Genomic DNA, 20,696 nt, shown 5'->3' on the forward strand with positions numbered 1-20,696 from the left:
CACTCCCCTCTGCCTATTGTTAGATTGTTCTTAACTTCAATGTCTCTGGTTATATTTTGTTTGCTTTTTTCTTCTATTGATGATGTTCCAGTGAAAGGTGAGATCATATGGTATTTGTCCCTCACCACCTGGCTTATTTCACTTAGCATAATGCTCTCCGGTTCCATCCATGCTGTTGCAAAAGGTATAACCTCCTTCTTTCTCTCTGCTGTGTAGAATTCCATTCTGTAAGGGTACCATAGTTTTTTGATCCACTCATTTGCTGATGGGCACTTAGGTTGCTTCCAGTCCTTGGCTATTGTAAATTGTGCTGCTATGAACATTGGGGTGCATAGGTTCTTTTGGATTGGTGTTTCAGGGTTCTTAGGGTATAATCCCAGCAGTGGAATAGCTGGGTCAGAGGGCAGTTCCATTTTTAGTTTTCTGAGGAAATACCATACTGTTTTCCACAGTAGCCTCACCAGTCTGCATTCCCACCAACAGCGCACTAGGGTTCCCTTTTCTCCACATCCTCTCCAACATTTGTTAGTTGATTTGTTTATGTTGGCCACTCTGACTGGTGTGAGATGGTACCTCATTGTGGTTTTAATTTGCATCTCTCTGATGGCTAGTGGTGCTGAGCATCTTTTCCTATGTCTCTGGGCCCTCTGTATGTCTTCCTTGGAGAAGTGTCTGTTCAAGTCTTTTGCCCATTTTTTAATTGCATTGTTTGTTTTCCTGGAGTGGAATTGTGTGAGTTCTTTATGAATTTTGGAGGTCAGGCCCTTGTAAGAGGTGTCATTGGCAAATACTGTTGGTTCTCTTTCCATTTAATGCTGGTTTTTTAGCCATGCAGAAGCTTTTTATTTTGATGAGGTCCCATTTGTTTATTTTTTCCTTTATGTCCCTTGCTTTAGGGGACATATCTGTGAGGATGTTGCTGCATGGAATGTCTGAGATCTTCCTGCCAATGTTTTCCTCTAGGACTTTTATGGTGTTATGACTTATATTTAAGTCTTTTATCCACCTTGAATTTATTTTTTTGTATGGTGTAAGTTGGTGATCGAGTGTCATTTCTTTGTACGTAGCTGTCCAGATCTCCCAACACCATTTGTTGAAGAGGCTATTTTTGCTCCATTTTATGCTCCTGCCTTTGTCAAATATTAATTGACCATAAGACTTGGGTTTATTTCTGAGTTCTATTCTGTTCCATTGGTCTATGTGTCTTCTTATGCCAGTACCAGGCTGTTTTGATTACAGTGGCCTTGTAATACAGTTTGATATCAGGTATTGTGACCCCTCCGGCTTTGTTCTTCTTTCTCGAAATTGCTGCAGCTATTCAGGGTCATTTATGGTTCCATATAAATTTCTGAAAAGTTTGTGCTATATCTGTGAAATATGTCATTGGTACTTTAATAGGGATTGCATTGAATTTATAAATTGCTTTGGGTAGAATGGCCACTTTGATGATGTTAATTCTTCCAATCCATGAGCATGGTACATGCTTCCATTTGTTTGTGTCTTCCTTAATTTCTTTCTTCAGTGTTGTGTAGTTTTCTGAGTACAGGTCTTTTACCTCCTTGGTTAGGTTTATTCCTAGGTACTTTATTTTTCTTGTTGCTATATCAAATGGGAATTTGTACCTGATTTCTGTTTCTGCAGTTTCATTGTTGGTATACAGGAATGCCTTTGATTTCTGAGTATTGACTTTGTATCCAGCTGTTTTGCCAAATTCATTTATTAGGTCGAGTAGTTTTTTGGTGGAGTCTATAGGGTTTTCCATGTACACTATCATGTCATCTGTAAACTGTGAGAATTTCATTTCCTCCTTTCCAATTTGGATGCCTTTTTTTGTCTTTTCTTGTCTGATTGCTGTGGCTAGGACTTCCAACACTATGTTGAAAAGGAGTGGTGAGAGAGGGCATCCTTGTCCTGTTCCTGATCTTAGTGGGAAAGCTCTAAGTTTTTGTCCATTGGGTATGTTATAGGCTGTAGTTCTCTCATATATGGCCTTTATTATGTGGAGGAATGCTCCCTCCATTTCCACTTTGCTGAGTGTTTTTATCAGAAATGGGCGCTGTATCTTATCAAATGCTTGCTCCCCATCTATTGATATGATCATGTGATTTTTGTCTTTGCTGTTGTTGATGTGATGTATTATGCTTATTGATTTGCGAATATTTTACCATCCTTGCATCCCTGGGATGAATCCCATTTGATCATGGTGTATGATCTGTTTAACATATTGCTGCATGTGGTTTGCCAATATTTTTTGAGAATTTTAGCATCTATGTTCATCAGTGGTATTGTCCTGAAATTTTCTTTCTTTGTTATGTCTTTGTCTGGTTTTGGGATTAGGATGATATTGGCTTTGTAAAATGAGTTTGGGAGTCTTCCATCTTCTGGAATTTTTTGCAATAATCTGTGGAGGATTGGGGTTAGGTCTCCTTTAAATGCTCTGTAGAATTCTCCTGTGAAACCATCTGGTCCAGGGCTTTTGTTTGTCAGAAGCTTTTTGATTACTGTTTCAATTTCATCAGGTGTTATTGGTCTGTTCAAGCTTTCTGCTTCTTCTTCATTCAGTTTTGAAAGATTATATTTTCCTAGAAATTTGTCCATTTCACCTAGGTTTTCACATTTCTCGGCATACAGTTCTTCATAATAATTTCTTACAATCCTTTGTATTTCTGTGGGATCAGTTTTAGGCTCTCCTCTTTCATTTCTGATTGTATTTATTTGGGTCCTCTCTTTTTTTCTTGATGAGCCTGCTTAAGGGTTTGTAGATTTTGTTTATCTTTTCAAAGAACCAGCTCCTGGATTAATTGATCTTTATAGTTGTGCTTTTAGTCTCTGTCATTTAATTCTGCTCTGATCTTGGTGATTTCCTTCCTTGTACTTGCTCTGGGTTGTCTTTGTTATTGTTCCTCGCGTTCTTCTAGGTGTATGGTTAGGTTGTTTATTTGAAATGTTTCTATTCTTTTTAGGTAGGCCTGTGTCACTATGAACTTCCCTCTCAGGACTGCCTTTGCTGTGTCCCATAGGTTTTGTTTTGTTGTGAGTTCATTTTCATTTGTTTCCAGAAACTTTTCGATTTCTTCCCTAATCTCATTCTTCACCCATTCATTGTTTAATAGGATGCTATTCAATCTCCATGTTTTTGAGTGCTTTGGGGTTTTTTCCTTGAGGTTGGTTCCTTGTTTCAGTCCCTTGTGGCCAGAGAAAATGCTTGATATGATTTCAATTTTCTTGAATTTGTTGAGGCTTGTTTTGTGTCCAATCATGTGGTCTATCTTTGAAAATGTTCCATGTGCATTTGAAAAGCATGTGTATTTTGCTTCTTTGGGATGAAAGGCTCTATATATATCAGTCAAGTCCATTTCATCTAGGGCATTGTTCAATGCCACGATATCTTTGTTGATATTTTGTTTGGAAGATCTGTCCATCTTTGACAGTGGGGTGTTAAAATCCCCTTTATAATTGTGTTGCTGTCTATGTCTTTCTTGAAGTCCTCCAAGATTTTCTTTATGTATTTGGGTGCTCCTATGTTGGGTGCATATATATTTACAATGTTTCTGTCTTCTTGCTGGATTCTTCCTTTGAGTATTATGAAGTGACCATCTGGGTCTCTCTTTATGGTTCTTTTTTTGAAGTCTATTTTTGTGATATGAGTATTGCTACCCCTGCTTTTTTTTCCTGTCCATTTGCTTGGAAAATTTGTTTCCAGCCCTTCACTTTCAGTGTCTGTAGGTCTTTTGTCCTGAGATGGGTCTCGTATAGGCAGCATATGTGTGGATCATGCTTTCTTATCCATTCAGCTGTTCTATGTCTTTTGATTGGAGCATTTAATCCATTTACATTTAAGGTTATAATCGATAGGTAGTTATTCATTGCCATTTCTTTGTACCTGTGTCTTCTCTCTCTCTCTCTTTTCCTTCCTTTCCTTAAAGTCAGCCATTTAGCATCTTTTGCAGAGGTTGTTTGGTGGAGGTATATTCTTTTAGACTTATTTAGTCTTGGAAACTCCTTATTTGGCATTCTATCTTGATTGAGTAAATTAGTCTTGGTTGCAGGCCTCTGGTTCTCATTACTTGCAATATTTTTTGCCATTTTCTTCTGGCTTGGAGCATTTCCATTGAGAAGTCAGCTGCTAACTTTATCTGGGCTCCCTTGTATGTTAGTTCCTGTTCCTCCCTTGCTGCCTGGAAGATTCTCTGTTTGTTTTGGAATTTTGCCATTTTAATTATGATGTGTCTTGCAGTGGGCCTCTTTGGGTTCCTCTTGCTTGGGACTCTCTGTGTTTCGTGGATTTGGTTGACTTTTTCTCTCATCAGATTAGGGAAAATTTCCATAATTACTTTTTCAAACAGATTTTCTATCCCTTGCTCTTCTTCTTCTCCTTCTGGTATCCCTATTATATGGATATTATTAAGTTTCATGTTGTCCTGTATTTCCCTTAACCCCTCTTCATTCTTTCTGAGCCTCTTTTCGTTTTCTTGCTCATTCTGGGTATGTTTCTCTACCTTGTCCTCCAGTTCACTGATCCGACCCTCTGCTTCATCGAGTCTGCTTTTGATTCCTCCTACTGTGTTCTTCAGTTCGGAAATTGTATTCTTCATTTCCCTTTGGCCCTTGTTGATAGTTTCTCTTTTCTTTTTCATGTTGATATAGTTTGCAGTGAGTTCATTGTAGTTTCCCTGTAGTTTTTGATAATTCTGTGTGAGCTCATTAAGCTTCCTTATAACCAGTGCTTTGAACTCAATATCTTATAAAATGACATGTCTCTTTTTCATTCGGCATTGTTTCTGAGCCTCCCCCCTTTTCTTTCATTTGGGGATTGTTTCTTTGTCTTCCCATTGTTTGTGAGACTCTTCCTGTTAGCCTCTGATTCTTAATTTGCTCTGTTCTGACCCTTTCGATTTATGGTGTAAACTTCTGTGGTAGAATACCTGTTAGATTTAGTGTACAGTCTCCTGATCTCCCGATCTTACTGATCTTGGGCTGTGGTTTATGTTGGCTCTGTGTATGTCTTTGGTTTTTGATTGTTATTTGGTCTTTCCTTGGTGGGTCCTTCCTACCAGCTGGTTATCTGAGGGTCAGTCTGTCCCCTACCTCTTGTTTTCTGTTGTGCAAGTGTGGGCAGGTTGTGTTGGAGCTGGTTCTTCCGTGTGTACAAGGTTTTGAGGCTTTTCTCTTGGTCTTGTTCAGTTTTTGTTCTGAGTAATTTCTCCACTATTTAGTTGTATTTCCAGATAGGTCCTGGGTTGAGTTAGTGTGACTTCCACTCCCTCATTCACCTTCTTCTTTTCTTATCTGTTGGTGATTCCTTTGTTGGGGGTTTCCTCTTTCCGGAGGTATCCTGGTGTTCACAGCTTTTACCTACTGTTTTTTTGTGATAGGTTGTAGGGGGAAGGTGTAATGGTTTAAGATGCAGGAGTGTATTATATGATATTTAAAGTACCAGAACTTAGAGAAGAGATAGGAGGTCCTTTGGATGTGTATAGTGTTAACAGTGATAATTCACCTACGTAGCCACTTTTTAGAAAGTGTTGAAAGAAGATAAGACTCTTGTTGAGGGGGTAAAGGATTGTGAGTTGGATCTAGAAAGCAGTGAGCTGGTGGGAGCTCAGATTATGGTGTAAAGCGAGAGTAAAGGGTAGAAAATAAGTGTAATGTGTGAGAGAATACAGTTAACCGCACCAGTAATAAAGTTCAGGAAACACTGAAGTGGGCTGAGATCTGGGAAGGGTTCTGTGTAGTATTTACAAATGTATGGAACAGCAATTGTTTACAATAGTAATGGAGCAAGAATCATATGACAATCCATGTCATCTGGATAACTACAAGGTAGTATAGGTTTTAGAGAAATGTGCTAATGGAACACAAATGAAGTGAAAGAGAGTTAATGAACAATATACTATGAAAGAGAGAACAAGGGGAAAACAGTCAAACAATGCTAATTACCAGTCAAGCAAAGAAGAGTAAACAGAAAGAAGAGAGATATAAAAATACTAATTAAATGAGTGATGTAAGAATAATGAGAAAAATAATAATATGAATATACAATAACTTGCAAGTTTTCTGGAGTAGCAAAGTGAAATGTGTTTCACTGTCTCAGGTGTTGCGATGCCCCCTCTTTGGGTCCAGCTCTGGTCTTTTCACAGTTCCAGGTTGTATTGTGTTACTTGTGGGAATTAAAAAAAAAAAAGAGGAGGAAGGAAGAAGAGATATAAAAGGAAAGAAAGAGGTAATAGAACAAGAAAGATGGAAAGAGAGGAAGAAGGTGTTAAAAGAAAAAAAATAATAAGAAATAATAATAATTACTTAAAAAAGAAAAGGCCTCTTGCTGGCTTCTAACTGAACAAGCCAGTTCTGCTGGTCTTTTTGGCTGCAGCCAACTCAGGGGGCATAGCCCAGCTCTTCTCTTTTCCAGACCAGCACTTGGGCAGCCTCCAGCCCAGCTCTCCAGCAGCCCCTGGACCCACAGGTTCAGGCACTCACCCTCCTCTGGGTTATGGATGTGCACGCAGGGCCTTCTGTGGTGCGCACTCTCCCTGATGCCTTGGATGTGTTCCTGGCGGCCCTCCGAGGTGTGCACTCTCCCTGGTGCTTGGTATTTGGGCTTGATGCCCCCCACACCTCTGCGGGCGCTCTGGGCAGCCCAGTGGAGAGGAGACTGGAGATGCTGCTGCAGAAGAATTCCCCAAACTGCCCCCAAGTGTCTTTTTCTTTTTGAGAAAATCCTCCTGCTCAATCCTGCCGCTCCATACAAGGAAGGGCCTGTCCTCTCACACAACCCACTTCTCCAGCTAGACCAGGGACTGTCCATGTCAGGGCTCAACATGGCCCAATTCTCAAATCTGCCCAACTCTCAACTCTCCCCAGGTGGTGCCCACAGTCTCCATGTGTTTACCATTTCGTACTTATTCCCCTCCCTGTGACTTCAAGCAACCAGGTCTCTCTCAGTGCTGCTCAAACCTTGTTTGGCAGGGGAGGGAGCTGTTAACCCAGCTCTTTCCCAAGAGTCCTGCGGCAGGTCCGAGAGGCACAGGTCTGGGGCTGCAGTTGCCCTGGTTCCCACACTGGTCCCAGGGACCTTTTTGTCCTGAAGCAATCCCCTTACCATCTGTTTTTTTCAGTATCCTCTATAGTTTTTGGTCTCCTATCTTCATAAATGCTGGGGTACTGTTAGATGTTTGCTTTGTTCCTCAGATCAGCTAGGTGTTTCACCCATGTGCAGGGGGAAGTGGACTCTACTCCCACCTATCTTGCGACCATCTTCCAGTCTCTCACCTTCAATTTTAAATGATAGCCTTGCTGCATACAGTAGTCTTGGTTGGATATCGTTGCTTTCCTTTTTGTAAAATACTTCATATCAATCCCTTATGACCTCAAATGTTTCTGCTGAGAAATCAGCTGACAGTGTTTTTAGAGCGCCCTTGTAAGTAACCATCTTTTTCTCTCTTGCTGCCTTTAAGATTCTCTTTGTCTTTAAAATTTACCATCTTAATTATGGTTTGTCTTGGTGTGGTTCTCTTTGGTTTTCTCGTGATTGGGACTCTCTGTGCTTCCTGTACTTGTGTGACTTTTTCCTTCACCAGGTTAGGGAAGTTTTCTGTCATTATTTGTTCAACCAGTTTTCTATGCCTTGCTCACTTTCTTCTCCTTCTGGTATTCATATGATGTAGATATTGTTATATTTCATCTGTCCCAAAATTACTGTAAACCATCCTCATTCTTTTTAAGTCTTATTTTCTTTTTACTTTGGCCTGAGCCAAAGGTGGGTGGCTGGGAACACAAAGCCTGTGCATTGGCCTCTTAGAACAAAAGAAAGGAAAAAACAAGAAAAAACATGGCCTTGTCTCTAGTGTGCTATATGTCTCTCTGGTGCACAAAACCAAATGGACTTTCACTGGTGGATGCTTCAGGGGCAGGTGATCTCAGCACTGATGCTCTGTTTTTGGGAGCCCAATCAGAGGTACAGGCTTCCCTCCTCTTTGGGAGAAACTCCCACAGCTGTGGGGAAACCTCGGCTTGTTGACTGTGAAAGCAGTGCCCGCCCCTTTCATATCCCTGCCCTTTCTACTGGTCTTGAGGTACTTTTTTCCATCCTTGGTTAAGTATCTCCTCTTTACATAATCTTCAGTTGTTTATTTCAGGTGGATGGTCACCTTTTTATTTATATTTTGAGCTTGGTTCTGGCAGGTAGTGCAAGATAAATTATCCTACTCCATTGCCATCTTGACACCAAGATTCACTGTTATCATTTCTGTGTGAAATCTAAATAAGCCAAACTCAGAAACAAAATAGATATGTGGTTGCCATGATATGATTGCCCGCTTTGAAAATGGTAGGGAGCCTGATTACAAGGAATGTAGGCATCCTCCAAAAGGTGAATAAGGCCAGAGAACAGATTCTCTCCCACAGCCTCCAGAAAAGTATTCAGTTCTGACACTTGTTGTTGACCCATTGAGACCCTTGTGAGACTTCTGACCTCCAAACTGTAAAGTAATAAATTTGTTTCATTTTAAGCCACTGAGTTTGTGGTAATTTATTGCAGCAGGAATAGGAAACTAATACATCTGAAAATAGCATTGAACACAATTGGAAAATTAACATTCTGGAGGGCCCCTTCTGGATGTTAGCATATGAGCAGTCTAAATTAAATATGTTATGCCCATTGAAAGGGTTATTTTGTATTCTTGAAAGGGTTATTTTGTATTCTTGTATAAAAATAGTTTAAGTGGGCAAAAAGTATGTATCATTATACAGAGATATGCATAAAGCTATAAAAATATAGGCTAGCAGCAATGTGAATAAAAAGAACTAGCTATTTTAATGCTATATACTAAAAGATTTTCTTTTGTGGTAAAATATATTACCGTGTGATCACATAAAATTGAAAAAATCCGCAGGCCACAGACTACTTAGTACAAAGTACAGCAGCACTGGTTTGATTCTGCAAAGATTTGTAAGCTCTTTGAGAGTTAAAATAACAGTCTACTGCCCATCCTAGAAATGATGAAGGAATTCAACATTTTTCTGAAATTTGTCAAAGCCATTGGAAAATTCAAGGAAAATATTCAAATGCATTTTATGAAGTATTTTCAATGTATTTAGCCTGATGAAACAAGAGGTGGACTATTTAGGAGTAGTAAAGCATAAATACATGAACCATGAATCACTGGAGGTAACAAAATGAAACAGTGTATAGAAGATAATTGCTTATAGGCACTAGACAGAGAGAAGTGGGAGGTATTCTTTGAGAAAGAACTGGTAGAAGAGGAAGACAATGAACTAGGTTCTAAAAGGACAGGAGAATTAGGAATGTTTGAGACAAACAGGGAGAAGGCTGTTTGGGGGAGGGGAGAACATGAGGGATGACATGCCGGTTCTCTTCTAGCTGAGGTATGCAAAATGGAGGCCATAAGCCACAGCATCTGTGTATTTGAGCTCTTGATGCAGTAATGAGAAACAAAAAAAAAACAAACAAAAAAAAAAAGAAAAAGAAAAAAAGCAAAGCAGCAGCAATTGGTTTCTGCTGAGCCATTTCTACTTTCTCACCCGGTGTCCCTGGTGATCAGTGAAAGGCACTTATGAAGCACCGACAAAGGTGTACATGTGTGACATATGAACAGAACCATATGGAGATCAAGTTCATAACCTTGGCCTTGTTAGCACTGTGATCTGTATGTCTAAACCAACACTCCCAAGGGAAGATATGAAATGTAGATCTGACCTTTGTCAAAGATAAGCTGAACACTAGTTAAAGTGGTAAGGGTAGAGTTTACTCACTAGTAACCATTGCAATGGGAAGACTGTCCAGTGTGAACTGAGCTTAATTCTGATTAGTGCAGAGGTGTTGGGCAGTTTTAAAGGGAGAATGTAGGAAGGAACAAGGGCTCCAGCAGACATGGGGTTTGTTAATTGCTGCTTATCTGGAGGAGAAATAAACTTGTAGTCTTTTTATGACAGGAGGTAATGGTGTAAGTTAGAGCAAGCTGCCCAGTATCTGAGAGGGAGAACAGAAGGTATTTTCTTGAATATTTGCATTTCAAATAGAGGGTCTTAGTTTCCTCAGAAGGCAGATCTGGCAGTAGAAGACCTATATGTCAAATCAGGGGAGAAAGGATTTACAACCAAGCATTCTAAAGTAACACCTTAAAGAGGTGGATGTTCCGGGGCCTATCAGTCTATTACTAGGTTTTGGTCGGAACAAATAGTTATTCTTCTGGCACTTTTCTTGGGCAGACGCATAAGGGGACGGGGGTCATATTAGGGTTCTAACAGCAATCCTGAGCTGTTAGAAACTATGTTAGCGTTTATTTAAGTCTCCCAGTGGGGGAGCGGGACAGCGTAGTTTGTGCTGAGAGTCTGCTGTTTTGATAGGCCAAAATTATAGCCTGGTTAAAAAGAGGACTCAGAGGAGCCAGCCTAAAGTTTGGTCAGGAAGAGAATCTTTGCCACTTTCCAGTATTTGTTTAAAATGCATCACTTCCGGACTTGTATGGCCCAAGATGGCTGGGCATGTCCCACATAGCGAAAGGTGGCCAGTTCAATTCCCAGTCAGGGCACATGCCTGGGTTGTGGGTTTGGTCCCTGGATGGGGTATGTATGAGACACAACAGGTCAATGTTTCTCTCTCACAGATGCTTCTCTCCCTCCCTCTCTCTCTCTTCCCCTTTCTCTAAAATAAACAAACAAACAAATGCACCAATTATCTCACTTTTTAAAATGCCGTTGCTAAGATTGATATTTGGTTTTCTTCTCTATATTATAAAACTTACATCATGGTCTTTAATTTTAGTTCTTGGTTTTGTTTTTCAGCGTGATCACAGGGGAGCAGGAAGAGGACTTTGCTTAAGTTATTCCAGCTCTTCACATAGGTCTTAAGTTCATCTTTTAAGACTTCCGCAGCAGAAGGCAGCTGTTAGAAACTGGGACGACCTTGAAAAGCTGCCTGTACCCATTGCTTGAGCCTGAGCTGATGCAGTTCAGAATGCCCTCAAGGAGGCTTGCACTTTTATAGGAGCAACACTTTAGTTGATCCAACCTGTGCAGACACACTAAATCTAAATTAAATGTTAATGATGGTGGTGTCTGTGCCACTCTGCTGGGGAAACTAAAAGGCAGAAAAGTGAGGCTCTAACAGCTTCAGGAAGTGGGTCACTACTTTCCCCTGTGCCCTGGCTTCCTAGATTTACACCAGCACTACTGTCATTAAGGCTCTGCTGCCAAAAAGTCTTGCCTTTGTCAAGATGGTGGGCTGGAGGAACACGTGTTCTTGCAGGAGAAGCTGAAAGTCCTTGCATCATGTGGAAGACACGAAGACATAAGTCCACACATAGAAAAAGGTAAGAATGGTGCGACGCCTCACTAAAAAGCACCATGGGCTGAAGAACAAGCTCGGCAATTGCTACCCCGAGTGGTGGCTGACTTATGATGTGACCCTTTTTGTTATCTTTTCCTGCAAAATGAGCAGATACTAGCAGATGTGAAACTTTCTTGTCCATTCAGCAGAGGGTGAGTCTTGCCCATTATTTATTCCAAACACATAATTAGCTTATTACTGATTCATAATGTCTAGTGTTTTCATTCATAAATGTCAATGTTTGGCTTCCTATGTCTGCTACAGGCCATGAAGCTGACTAAGACCAAAGAATCCATCCCAGATTTCTGCTCTTCATAGGAACTTCAGTGAGAAGCTTGACTCCCTCTCTTGGTAGCAGGTGCTCTGGCAGGTCTGTGCTAGAACTGAAGGGAAATTGTGCCAGAGGTAACTCAACCTGCTTGGGAGAGAATGAGCTCCATCCCATATCTCATCACATCTCTTGGAACATTTGTCACATCTATATTGTGAATTAAAAAGCTTCCAAGTGTCATTCAGGTATTTTATTTAAGCACTTCAGTTTGGTGTTGCCTATAAACCACATATTCATGTATGTGACTGTTGGGGGCATGGTGGAGTTCTCTCAGGTACAAATCTCTTCTTGCCACTTAGTACTATATAAGGTTAGCAATTTAAGTGGACTCAGAAGTGTACTCTTGGGCTTGCTGTTTGAGGGGTGGGCATCATTTCCTTTCTAACAGAGTGCTCTAGAAGAGGCAAATGGTAAACCTGTATCACAGGTGACCACAGAAAAAAAGATGTGCAGGAGAAAGCAAATCAGGGAAATCTCTGGGGTTGGATAAAAAGTAAAACAGAGATACACAGACTACTTTTATATTGGTGGGTACAGGAAGGTTAGTAATTAGTGTTTATAGCACATAGAGATGGTAGGGAGCATAAAAATTCCTAACTAAAAGTGGGTAGTCATGCGTTAGGCCTATAGCTTCTTTGAAATGTCAGAGTAATCTTTCCTAGACCCCTCAGGGCACAATTGCAACACCAGAGCACAAGACCACAGAACTCCTTATTGTTATCTAGTTCCCTGCATGCCCAAAAGAACTTAATCATGCCATATAATAGCCTACAAATACAGAAGGCTTCTTCCATTTGGGGAGAAGGTGACATTAGACATGGGCTCACCCTTCTCCATTCCTTGACAATGAATAAAGTTTCTACCTTGCTTTACTGAACTCAGTCTTGTTCTATTGGCATGACCAGCACTGGACAGAGAACCTTGGTTTGGATTCCTGACTCTGAAGGGTTGGTAACAGTACATTGTTGCAGAAGCTCTAGGAAACTAATACAACAATGTAACATTTAAAAAATAATTTGATGATATCTGTAGTGATGCTTCTTTCCCACTCCTGGTCTTCTTTTAGTGTGGATGGGGGAAACTCTATGATTCTAATTCAGCTGAACACCCCTGGCTTCTGTAAACCCATTCACTCACCCTTCCCTGGCAGAGAAGTAGTAGATTGTGATTGCTGTGCTTGCAATGAGGAACAGAACTAGTATCCCAGGTCTGCCTTTTCTCAGATTCCTCTTTGGAATGATCCTGCCTCAGAGGGCCTCTATCCTGTTCAGCTCTTCCATGCTATTAACGTTATCAGGCTGACCTCCCTTTGGTTGGGTTCCCCAGAAACAGAACCTGAAATGCAAATTCATGTTCAAGTGCTTTATTGGGGAACAGTCTTAGAAGCAAAATGAGGGAAGCAGGCAGGACAGGGGAAAACATGAAGCAAGCATGTGGGCTCCGGTTCAGCCTAGCTCAGTCTGATCCCACAGAGAAACTCTGGAGTGCCAACTGAAACAGAGTTAGGCCCCTTTGAGATCATCTGTACCCTCCTTCATGCATCAGTTACTGGACCACTCAGGGGCAGGTAAGAGAGTAGCAGAGCCTCCTGGGCAGGGTAGGCAGCACCTATGTGGCTGAGGGAGATTCTCTAGCAAAGGCAGCAACTCTGGGATGTTATCAGGCCCCATTCACAGGGGAGTAGGCACACTTGCTAGCAAAGGGAATTTGCCACCCCCTCAACCTCAATCCCCCATCCCCTGCCCTCTCCACCACAGGGAGACTGCTGTGTCTGGTGCTACTTCTGCCTGGGTAGACAAATGTGTCTAGTGCTGGAGAAGTACAATGGAAGAACCAGAACAAGAAGGAGAAGCCCCTTTCTTTTGCAGTGTCCTTCTGGAAATTTCTATTGATAAACTCTAACAAAGTGTTACAAACGAGGAGTATTTGAAGGGTCTGTCCCATCTCGCAAAGCAGATAATAAAGGGTAGATACATTTTGAGTTGAGCAGCAATAAATGATAACTGGCACACCTACTAAGGTCACATTTAGACAATTAACTTTCACTGTTTTTCTTCTTTTTCTCCCTTATTTTTGGCTGTTTATAATATCCACCAAAAAATTAGCGAAAGAGCCTGTGTTGCCTCACTTCTGCTCGGGCCTGCAGTGCTGGCAGGGTGGACAAGTGTCACAGTCTTCATCCTGCCAGGAAGCTCTGAGCCACTGACAGGACCATACGCAGAGGATCAATAGTACAAGATGACCCATTTGGCCCAGGCTTGAAGGCCAAGCTGTCTGGAGGTGCTGGGAAAGGATGGTCAAATTCTCCCACGCATCTGCCCATGCAGTGATGGCTGCTCACACTTTATCAAGGAAAACGACAAAGTTCTGGTTGCTGGATTTGGTAAACTCATGCTGTTGATGACATGCCTGGGGTTGCTTTAAGGTTGCCACAATAGCCAATGTCTCTCTTTTGGCCTTGTACAAAGGCCAAAGGACATAAGTTTTGATGAAGCTAAGATGGTAGTAATATATTTTCATAAAAATGTATTTATATGTATATCTTATATTAAAATATATTTGAAAATAATTTTCAAAAAATTAGCAAAAAAATAAATTTACAAGGTATTTTTCATTGTCATAAAGAGAACACATGGCCATTATTATTTCCAAAAGATATAGAGAAGATTGTTGCAAAGCACCATGTAAAGGTTTTGGGTTTTTTTCTTGCTCACCCAAGGACATTTTTTTCATTGCTCTTAGAGAGAAAGGAAGAGGGAGAAGAAGGGAAAGAGGGAAATATCGATGTGAGAGAGAAACATTGATTGGTTGCCTCCCATATGCGCCCGGACCTGGCTAGTGTGGCTCAGTTGGTTGGAGCATTGTCCCATATGAGCCCAGACCAGTGACCAAACTCACAACCTTGGCATGTGCCCTGACCGGAATTGAACCCACAACCTTTAAGTTATAGGACAATGCTCGAACTAACTAAGCAACAACCACCAGGGCAGCACCATGTATGGTTTTCACACATTCTCTTGTCTGTGTTGATTGACTTCTGTGGGGAACTGTTCCACGGGTGGGAAATGTGGCTCAGCCCCCACTCAGAAAAGCCAGTGGGGAGCCAGGTTGGCGGGCAGGACCCACGTCCAGCTAATCCTCTCATGGGTGACTTCTAGCGACAAGCGCCCTTGTGGCTTTTAACGGCTCAACCTGTGCCCCTGAGATTGCGGCAGATGCTTGGGAGAGAGAGCAAGGCTCCTGCTTACTAAAGAAGGTATAGTTGCAAAGTGGTCACAAGAGAGGGTGACCTAGGAAGAAAACCCTTTTCCTCTGAAATCCAACACACCCTATGACCTAACCAAAAAGCACCCTTACCTGGGTTGATGTGCGCACTCTGACCAAGTTGTTGTGTTGACCAGAACTGCGGCTTGTAGCCCTGGATCCCTGTTCCTGGGCTCCAGGTGACATGGATCCCAGCCCGCAGGATCCGGTGTTGTGGCTGCAATAGACAAATACACACGGACTACAGAAATCCTGTGGAGAAAAAGGGATGGCATGGCCACTCTCTAAGTGAGAGAGGGCGAGAGGGCTAGAGAGAGCCCAAGAGAGAGAGAGCCGACCCCCGCCTGGACAGGCTTTTATTGTTTTTCTGGGCACAGTACATGGAGGATGGTCCTCATTTACTATGCACAGGTTCACCACAGGTGATTACCTTTTAAGGACAACAAAGGACAGAACACTGCTAATTACTTCAAAGAGAAGGATGTCACAGCTGGAGAGGGAAACTGCTCACACTCCATACTTGGGTGGTTTAGCACAGACTTTAGGAAGTTAAAGATACTCAGTAAACATTTGCTGCCTCAATTCAGGGCCAGGGAATTTTAGCAAGAGCAAGTCTCATAGCAGTCAAGGTACAATGCAGGCCTGATTCCCCACTGGAGAACCTATCCATGGACGTGGGTCCTGCCCGCCAACCTTGCTCCCCACTGGCTTTTCCGAGTGGGGGCTGAGCCACATTTCCCACGCTTGGAACAGTTCCCCACAGATTTCCAAAATCAATTTCAAATAATGTGCTCAGCCTTACCATATGACTTTAGAGCTGAGTGAACCCTTAGGCATAGAGCTCATTTATACTCCTCAGCTGCTTACCAGGATTATATACTTCCTATTCTTATATATTAGGATGTAGCTTTTTATAGTGTTTTAATTGTGCACTTACATGTACCAGAAAAGCTATTCATTTTTTCCACTGGTCAATAGAAAAATGTGCTAAAAATCAGTAAGTGCCTTCATCTTTATGGGGTGACTTTAGAAATTACTATAATATTCTTCCATTTCTGGGAACATTATCATTTAAAGGATTAAAGGTAATTAGTAAAACCATAGTACAATATATTTAGTGAAAGACATCATTGATGTTATTCTATTTATGTCTACTTTTGTGAATGCAACAAATGCTTTAAAATATTTGTCAATTTGATGATATAGATAAGTTGGGTGAGAAGATTGGGTGAATACTGTGAAGTCTTTGAAGACACGGATTCTCTTCTTCCTTGTGCACAATTCCAGATCCTCTGTTTGTGCCTCTTGCCCCTCTGATTTGGCATACACCAGGCAGTTCTCTTCTTCTTCACTGTAATCATAAAATTAAAATACATCTTGCTGGTCATCTTGCCCCCACATTACCTTTCTGCAAAGGTTTCAGTGAAAACCTGGTGAAACTCTCATATCCATCTACAAGATCACAGTCAGGGCTCTAGGAGAACTGGACAGTGATTCAGAAAACCTGGACTTAAACCCCAGTTAACTCATTCCTTGTGTAGATCCAAGGGTGTCCCCTTGCCTCACTGAACCTCAGCTCCTAACACTGTAAACTAGGGATCTCCATGCTGCCCTGTGTGAAGGTCACAGGAGATTCTACACAGGAAAGCACTGTGTAAAAGAAAAACTCTTCTTTATTGTGCTGGGGACATTGTTATGGGCTGAATTGTGTCCCCTAAATTCTTACATTGAATCCCTAACCTCAGTACCTCAGAATGTGACTGTACTTGGAGATAGGGAATTTAAAGATGTAATTAAGGTAAAATGGAGTCAATGGGATGGACCCTAATGCAATATGACTTATGTTCTTATAAGAAGAGAAGGTTAGGACATGGACACACAGAAAGAAGACCACCTGAAGACACAGGGAGAAGGTGGCCATCTACAAGCCAAAGAGAGAGCCCACGATAAACCAACACCTGCAACACCTTTATCTCAAACTTCTAGCCTCCAGATTGTGAGAAAATAAACTTCTGTTATTCAAGCCACCCAGTCTCTGATACTTTGTTATGACAGCCCTAGCAATCTAGTTCAGACAGTACAGATTTTTTATAGAAAAGGAATACAACTAATAAACAAAGGTACTCAAATCTAGACAGGAAATTCTCATAAAAGAGATGACTTTTTAGTTTCGTCCTGAAAAATAAGGGAATTGTTAACATTCAATGAGTTTGTAAATAATATTCAGAGTTAGTTTGCTTGTTTTTAAGGAAAAATATTTCATATTTTGCCAAAAATGTATAAATTTGAAATACAAAGCTTACGTTTGTAATTCTGTGTCAATGAAATGAATACAGACAACAAACCAATTTAGGCCTTGTTCAAATAGGAATGTGTGTCAGATACAATCTAGAAGCTGTCTGCATTGCTTTGATAGGGCTTTGTGGTAGGCTAATCTTAGGATAAAAGATGACAAATAGATTAAGTTCATTGAATCTATTTGTATTGAATTACTGTTGCTGTAGTATTTCTGCAATGGTAAGCCTTGATTCTTAGACTGCCTCATGGGGATGGATATGCTGGACAGCCACGTACCCACCATCCTATCTTCTAGGGTTCCTTCAAAAGCTGCTGAGTGGGGAAAACCTGTGACTGAGGTCTCCTATTCAGTCCTTTTCTACCATACCCAGACTCCAAGGAAGGTGGCCTGTCTAGACCAGTTAGCTGATTTTCACGGTCATCTCCCACAGCTCCCCCAGCCCCAACAGCAGAGAAAGGAGAGGAGGGGAACTTACATATATTGACATTCCCTCTTTATGTGTTGGGCACTCCTCTAGAGTGCCCATTCATCTTGTATTGGGGGTACATTCATCTTGTATCCCCAATATTGGCACAATCTAAAAGCTTATTAAATGTCTGTTAAAAGATCTGACCTAAGCTGCTGAACAGGGTATATCACAGAATTCACAAATCTCCACTTGAAAGTAAAAGTTTCTAGGAAATCAAGGGAAAATGACTGTGCTTATTTCTATGTATGTTCATTTTCATGTTGTAGGTTGAACTTACTGTGCACTATATTTTCTTTAAGCTGGCAATGGAAACCCTAACTCAGTAGAACCTAATAAAACTGTTTAGACTATGGTCCTTCTTTCAATCAACATTGCATTACTTTTTGTCCCTAAGTAATTTAATTTTTTTACGATTTGGATTCTCTGACTACTATTTAGTAAGTGGTCTTTATTTCATTGTCAAAGTTCTTTGGGGTTCAAGTAAGAAACCCAAGCAAAGTAACCCAGGATGAATGGGAGCATTTATTACAAAATGCAGGGTCACTTCACAGAGTCCAGGAACAGGATGTGCACTCAGGGTCACATGGGACTGAAAGCAGAAAGTTATCAGGAATCAGCTGCTTTGTTTCTCCTGTGCCACTCAGCCATTATGTACCTTTGATTTGCTTGGCCGGATCTCTCTCTCTCCCCTGCCCTCTCTCTGTCTCCCCAGGCAGGCTCCCTGCGCAATAATGAGGTGCAGGTTGGCTGGCCCACAGCAGCAGCTTTAGAACCCTGCTCACAGGACATCCATTTGCATATGACACTCTTCCAGGTCTCTAAGCCTCAATTCCCCAGCAAGAAATGACCAAGTTTATTTGTCTGTTTTTATGCCAGTACCAGGCTGTTTTGATTAGCAAAATATAACCAAAGAAACTGAAATTGAGAACAGGCTGACAGTGAACAGAAGGGAGAGGGATAGGAATTTAAGGGGAAGAGGGTGAAGGGTTTGCAGGAACAATTATAAAGGACACATGGATAATGATGGGGTGGGGGAGAAATGGGAGGGAGGTGGGGAGGGCTAGAGGGTTAGGCTGGGGTGGGGGAAAAAGGCAGAAAACTGTACTTGAACAACAATAAATAAAAAAAAAAAGAAATATCTATTGTTTAAGCTCCGCGCACCGCCCCCCCCCCCCCCATGACCAAGTTTAGATTGTATTCCTGTCCTTGGTCAATCAACTATGACAGGAAATAGTGGCCATCTCATAGTACAAATTTACTGCATACAATCAGCCTTGTTAATTGGTGGGAGGAACAGTTATTGGAGGCATGAAGAGTAGGCAAACACACTGTAGTGTGTGCATGACAGTATCCCAGGGAATGAACACTTGGTAACTTCAATGTGAAATTAATATACCTGTTAAACTGCCTGCATATAGGAATATCACAACGTTTACATTTAAAATGATACTCTACATAAGAAAATGTGTTCTCATATAGCAACTTAAAATAACCCATGTTAGTGCAGAGGCTTTAGTATTTTCCTTATCCAAGCAATATGATATTGCTACTTGAGAATAGTTGTCAAAGTAACTAGAAAGTTAAGTAATGAGATTAATAAAAATAGAATTCTAGATGTTACTGGGTGGCTAAATCATGCTCAGGATGCAAATTAGGCAATGCGAAAAGGGTATTAATTTATTCAGGCCACCAGGGAACCATTTAAGGAATTATTATTCACATAAATGAGGGTAAATGGGAACTTAGTGACTGAAAAATTTGAGACTTATTTCAAAAGCTCTAATGTGCGCCCAGGGAGTACAAAGACGAATCTGGAATTATTGATCCAAGATAGCAGAGAAGTGAAAGCTACATTAACCTCCTCCCAGGACCAACTGGGAATTACAATCAAATTGTGGAGAAATCATCTTGAATAACCTCTCTTCAAATCATCTTGAATGAACGCTAGCTGGAGAGAAGCCTTATGACCACAGATGGACAGAAGAAAACACTTCAGCACAACATGACTGGTAGAGAGTGCAGAGGAGATAAGAGAGGGCTGGCTGGGCTCCCAGAGGCAGCAGCTGAAGTGCTAGAGGGGTATTTCAGTGGCCAGGCGGTTCCCCTGAGAAGTGTGGGATCTAATCCCCAAGCGGGGCTCTCCAGCCTATAGCACCAGAGCTGGGAAAGGAACACAGATAACATCCAGCTGTGAAAAGCAGCATTCGGTCACCCAGGGAGAGTTGGCTGGAGATGCAGAGATTTTTAAAGGGACAAAGCACAAAATTTCATATGCAGCCACTTATCCTGGGTGCTGGCAAAGGGAGGGTAGAGTGGACTAGAGATGCTTGTGGAGAATCTGGGACTGGTGGCTCGGGGGAGAGAACTGAGGGAAGAGCCACAAGAATCCATGTGCTGAGACATCCCTCTCTAGCAGAGCAATGCTCTCTGAATGTCAACAGCCTAAGGGGAAGCAATAGTCCCACCCACAGGAATTACTCTGCCCCACCCTGTGGTGTTTAAACCTGACTGCTGGTTAAAGATTGATTAGATTAACAATGATCCTATTAATGGCTTATTAGTTTAACATCTAAGGTGGCAAATACAAAGGAACAGCCAAAATGGAAAGACAAAGAAATAGACCCCAAATAAAGAACAAGAGATTTTTCCAGAGCAACTAGATGAAATGGAAGTAAGCAATTTATCAGATAGAGAGTTTAGAATAATGATTATAAGGATACACAACAGCATGACATAGCAAGACATAGTAACCATAAAAAAGGATCAGTCAGAAATAAAGAATGCAATATCTGAGATAAATAATACACTGGAAGGAACAGACAGTAGGTTAGATGCAGCAGAGGATAGAATCAGTGTTTTGGAAGACAAGGTAGAAAAAACCAATCAAGCAGAGCAGAAGAGAAAAGAATTTTAAAAAATGAGGAGAGCTTAAGAAACATCCTAGACAACATGACACATAACAACATCTACATCATGGGAACAGCAG

The 20,696-nt window shown here is 41.3% G+C and overlaps 1 protein-coding gene across 1 annotated transcript in view; it reads right to left on the minus strand.

Moving 5' to 3' along the window:
* Positions 1–15,048: 15,048 nt before the first annotated feature.
* HELQ (helicase, POLQ like) overlaps positions 15,049–20,696 on the minus strand; it is a 62,374-nt gene continuing 56,726 nt past the window's right edge. The window contains exon 18 of the mRNA XM_045183637.2: positions 15,049–16,293. Within this exon, the coding sequence (XP_045039572.2) occupies positions 16,291–16,293 (3 nt within the window). The 3' untranslated portion in view covers positions 15,049–16,290. The remainder of the gene's footprint in view (positions 16,294–20,696) is intronic.

This window comes from Desmodus rotundus, chromosome 4 (genome assembly GCF_022682495.2).
Source record: "Desmodus rotundus isolate HL8 chromosome 4, HLdesRot8A.1, whole genome shotgun sequence".
In the NCBI taxonomy this organism is placed as follows: Eukaryota; Metazoa; Chordata; class Mammalia; order Chiroptera; family Phyllostomidae; genus Desmodus; species Desmodus rotundus.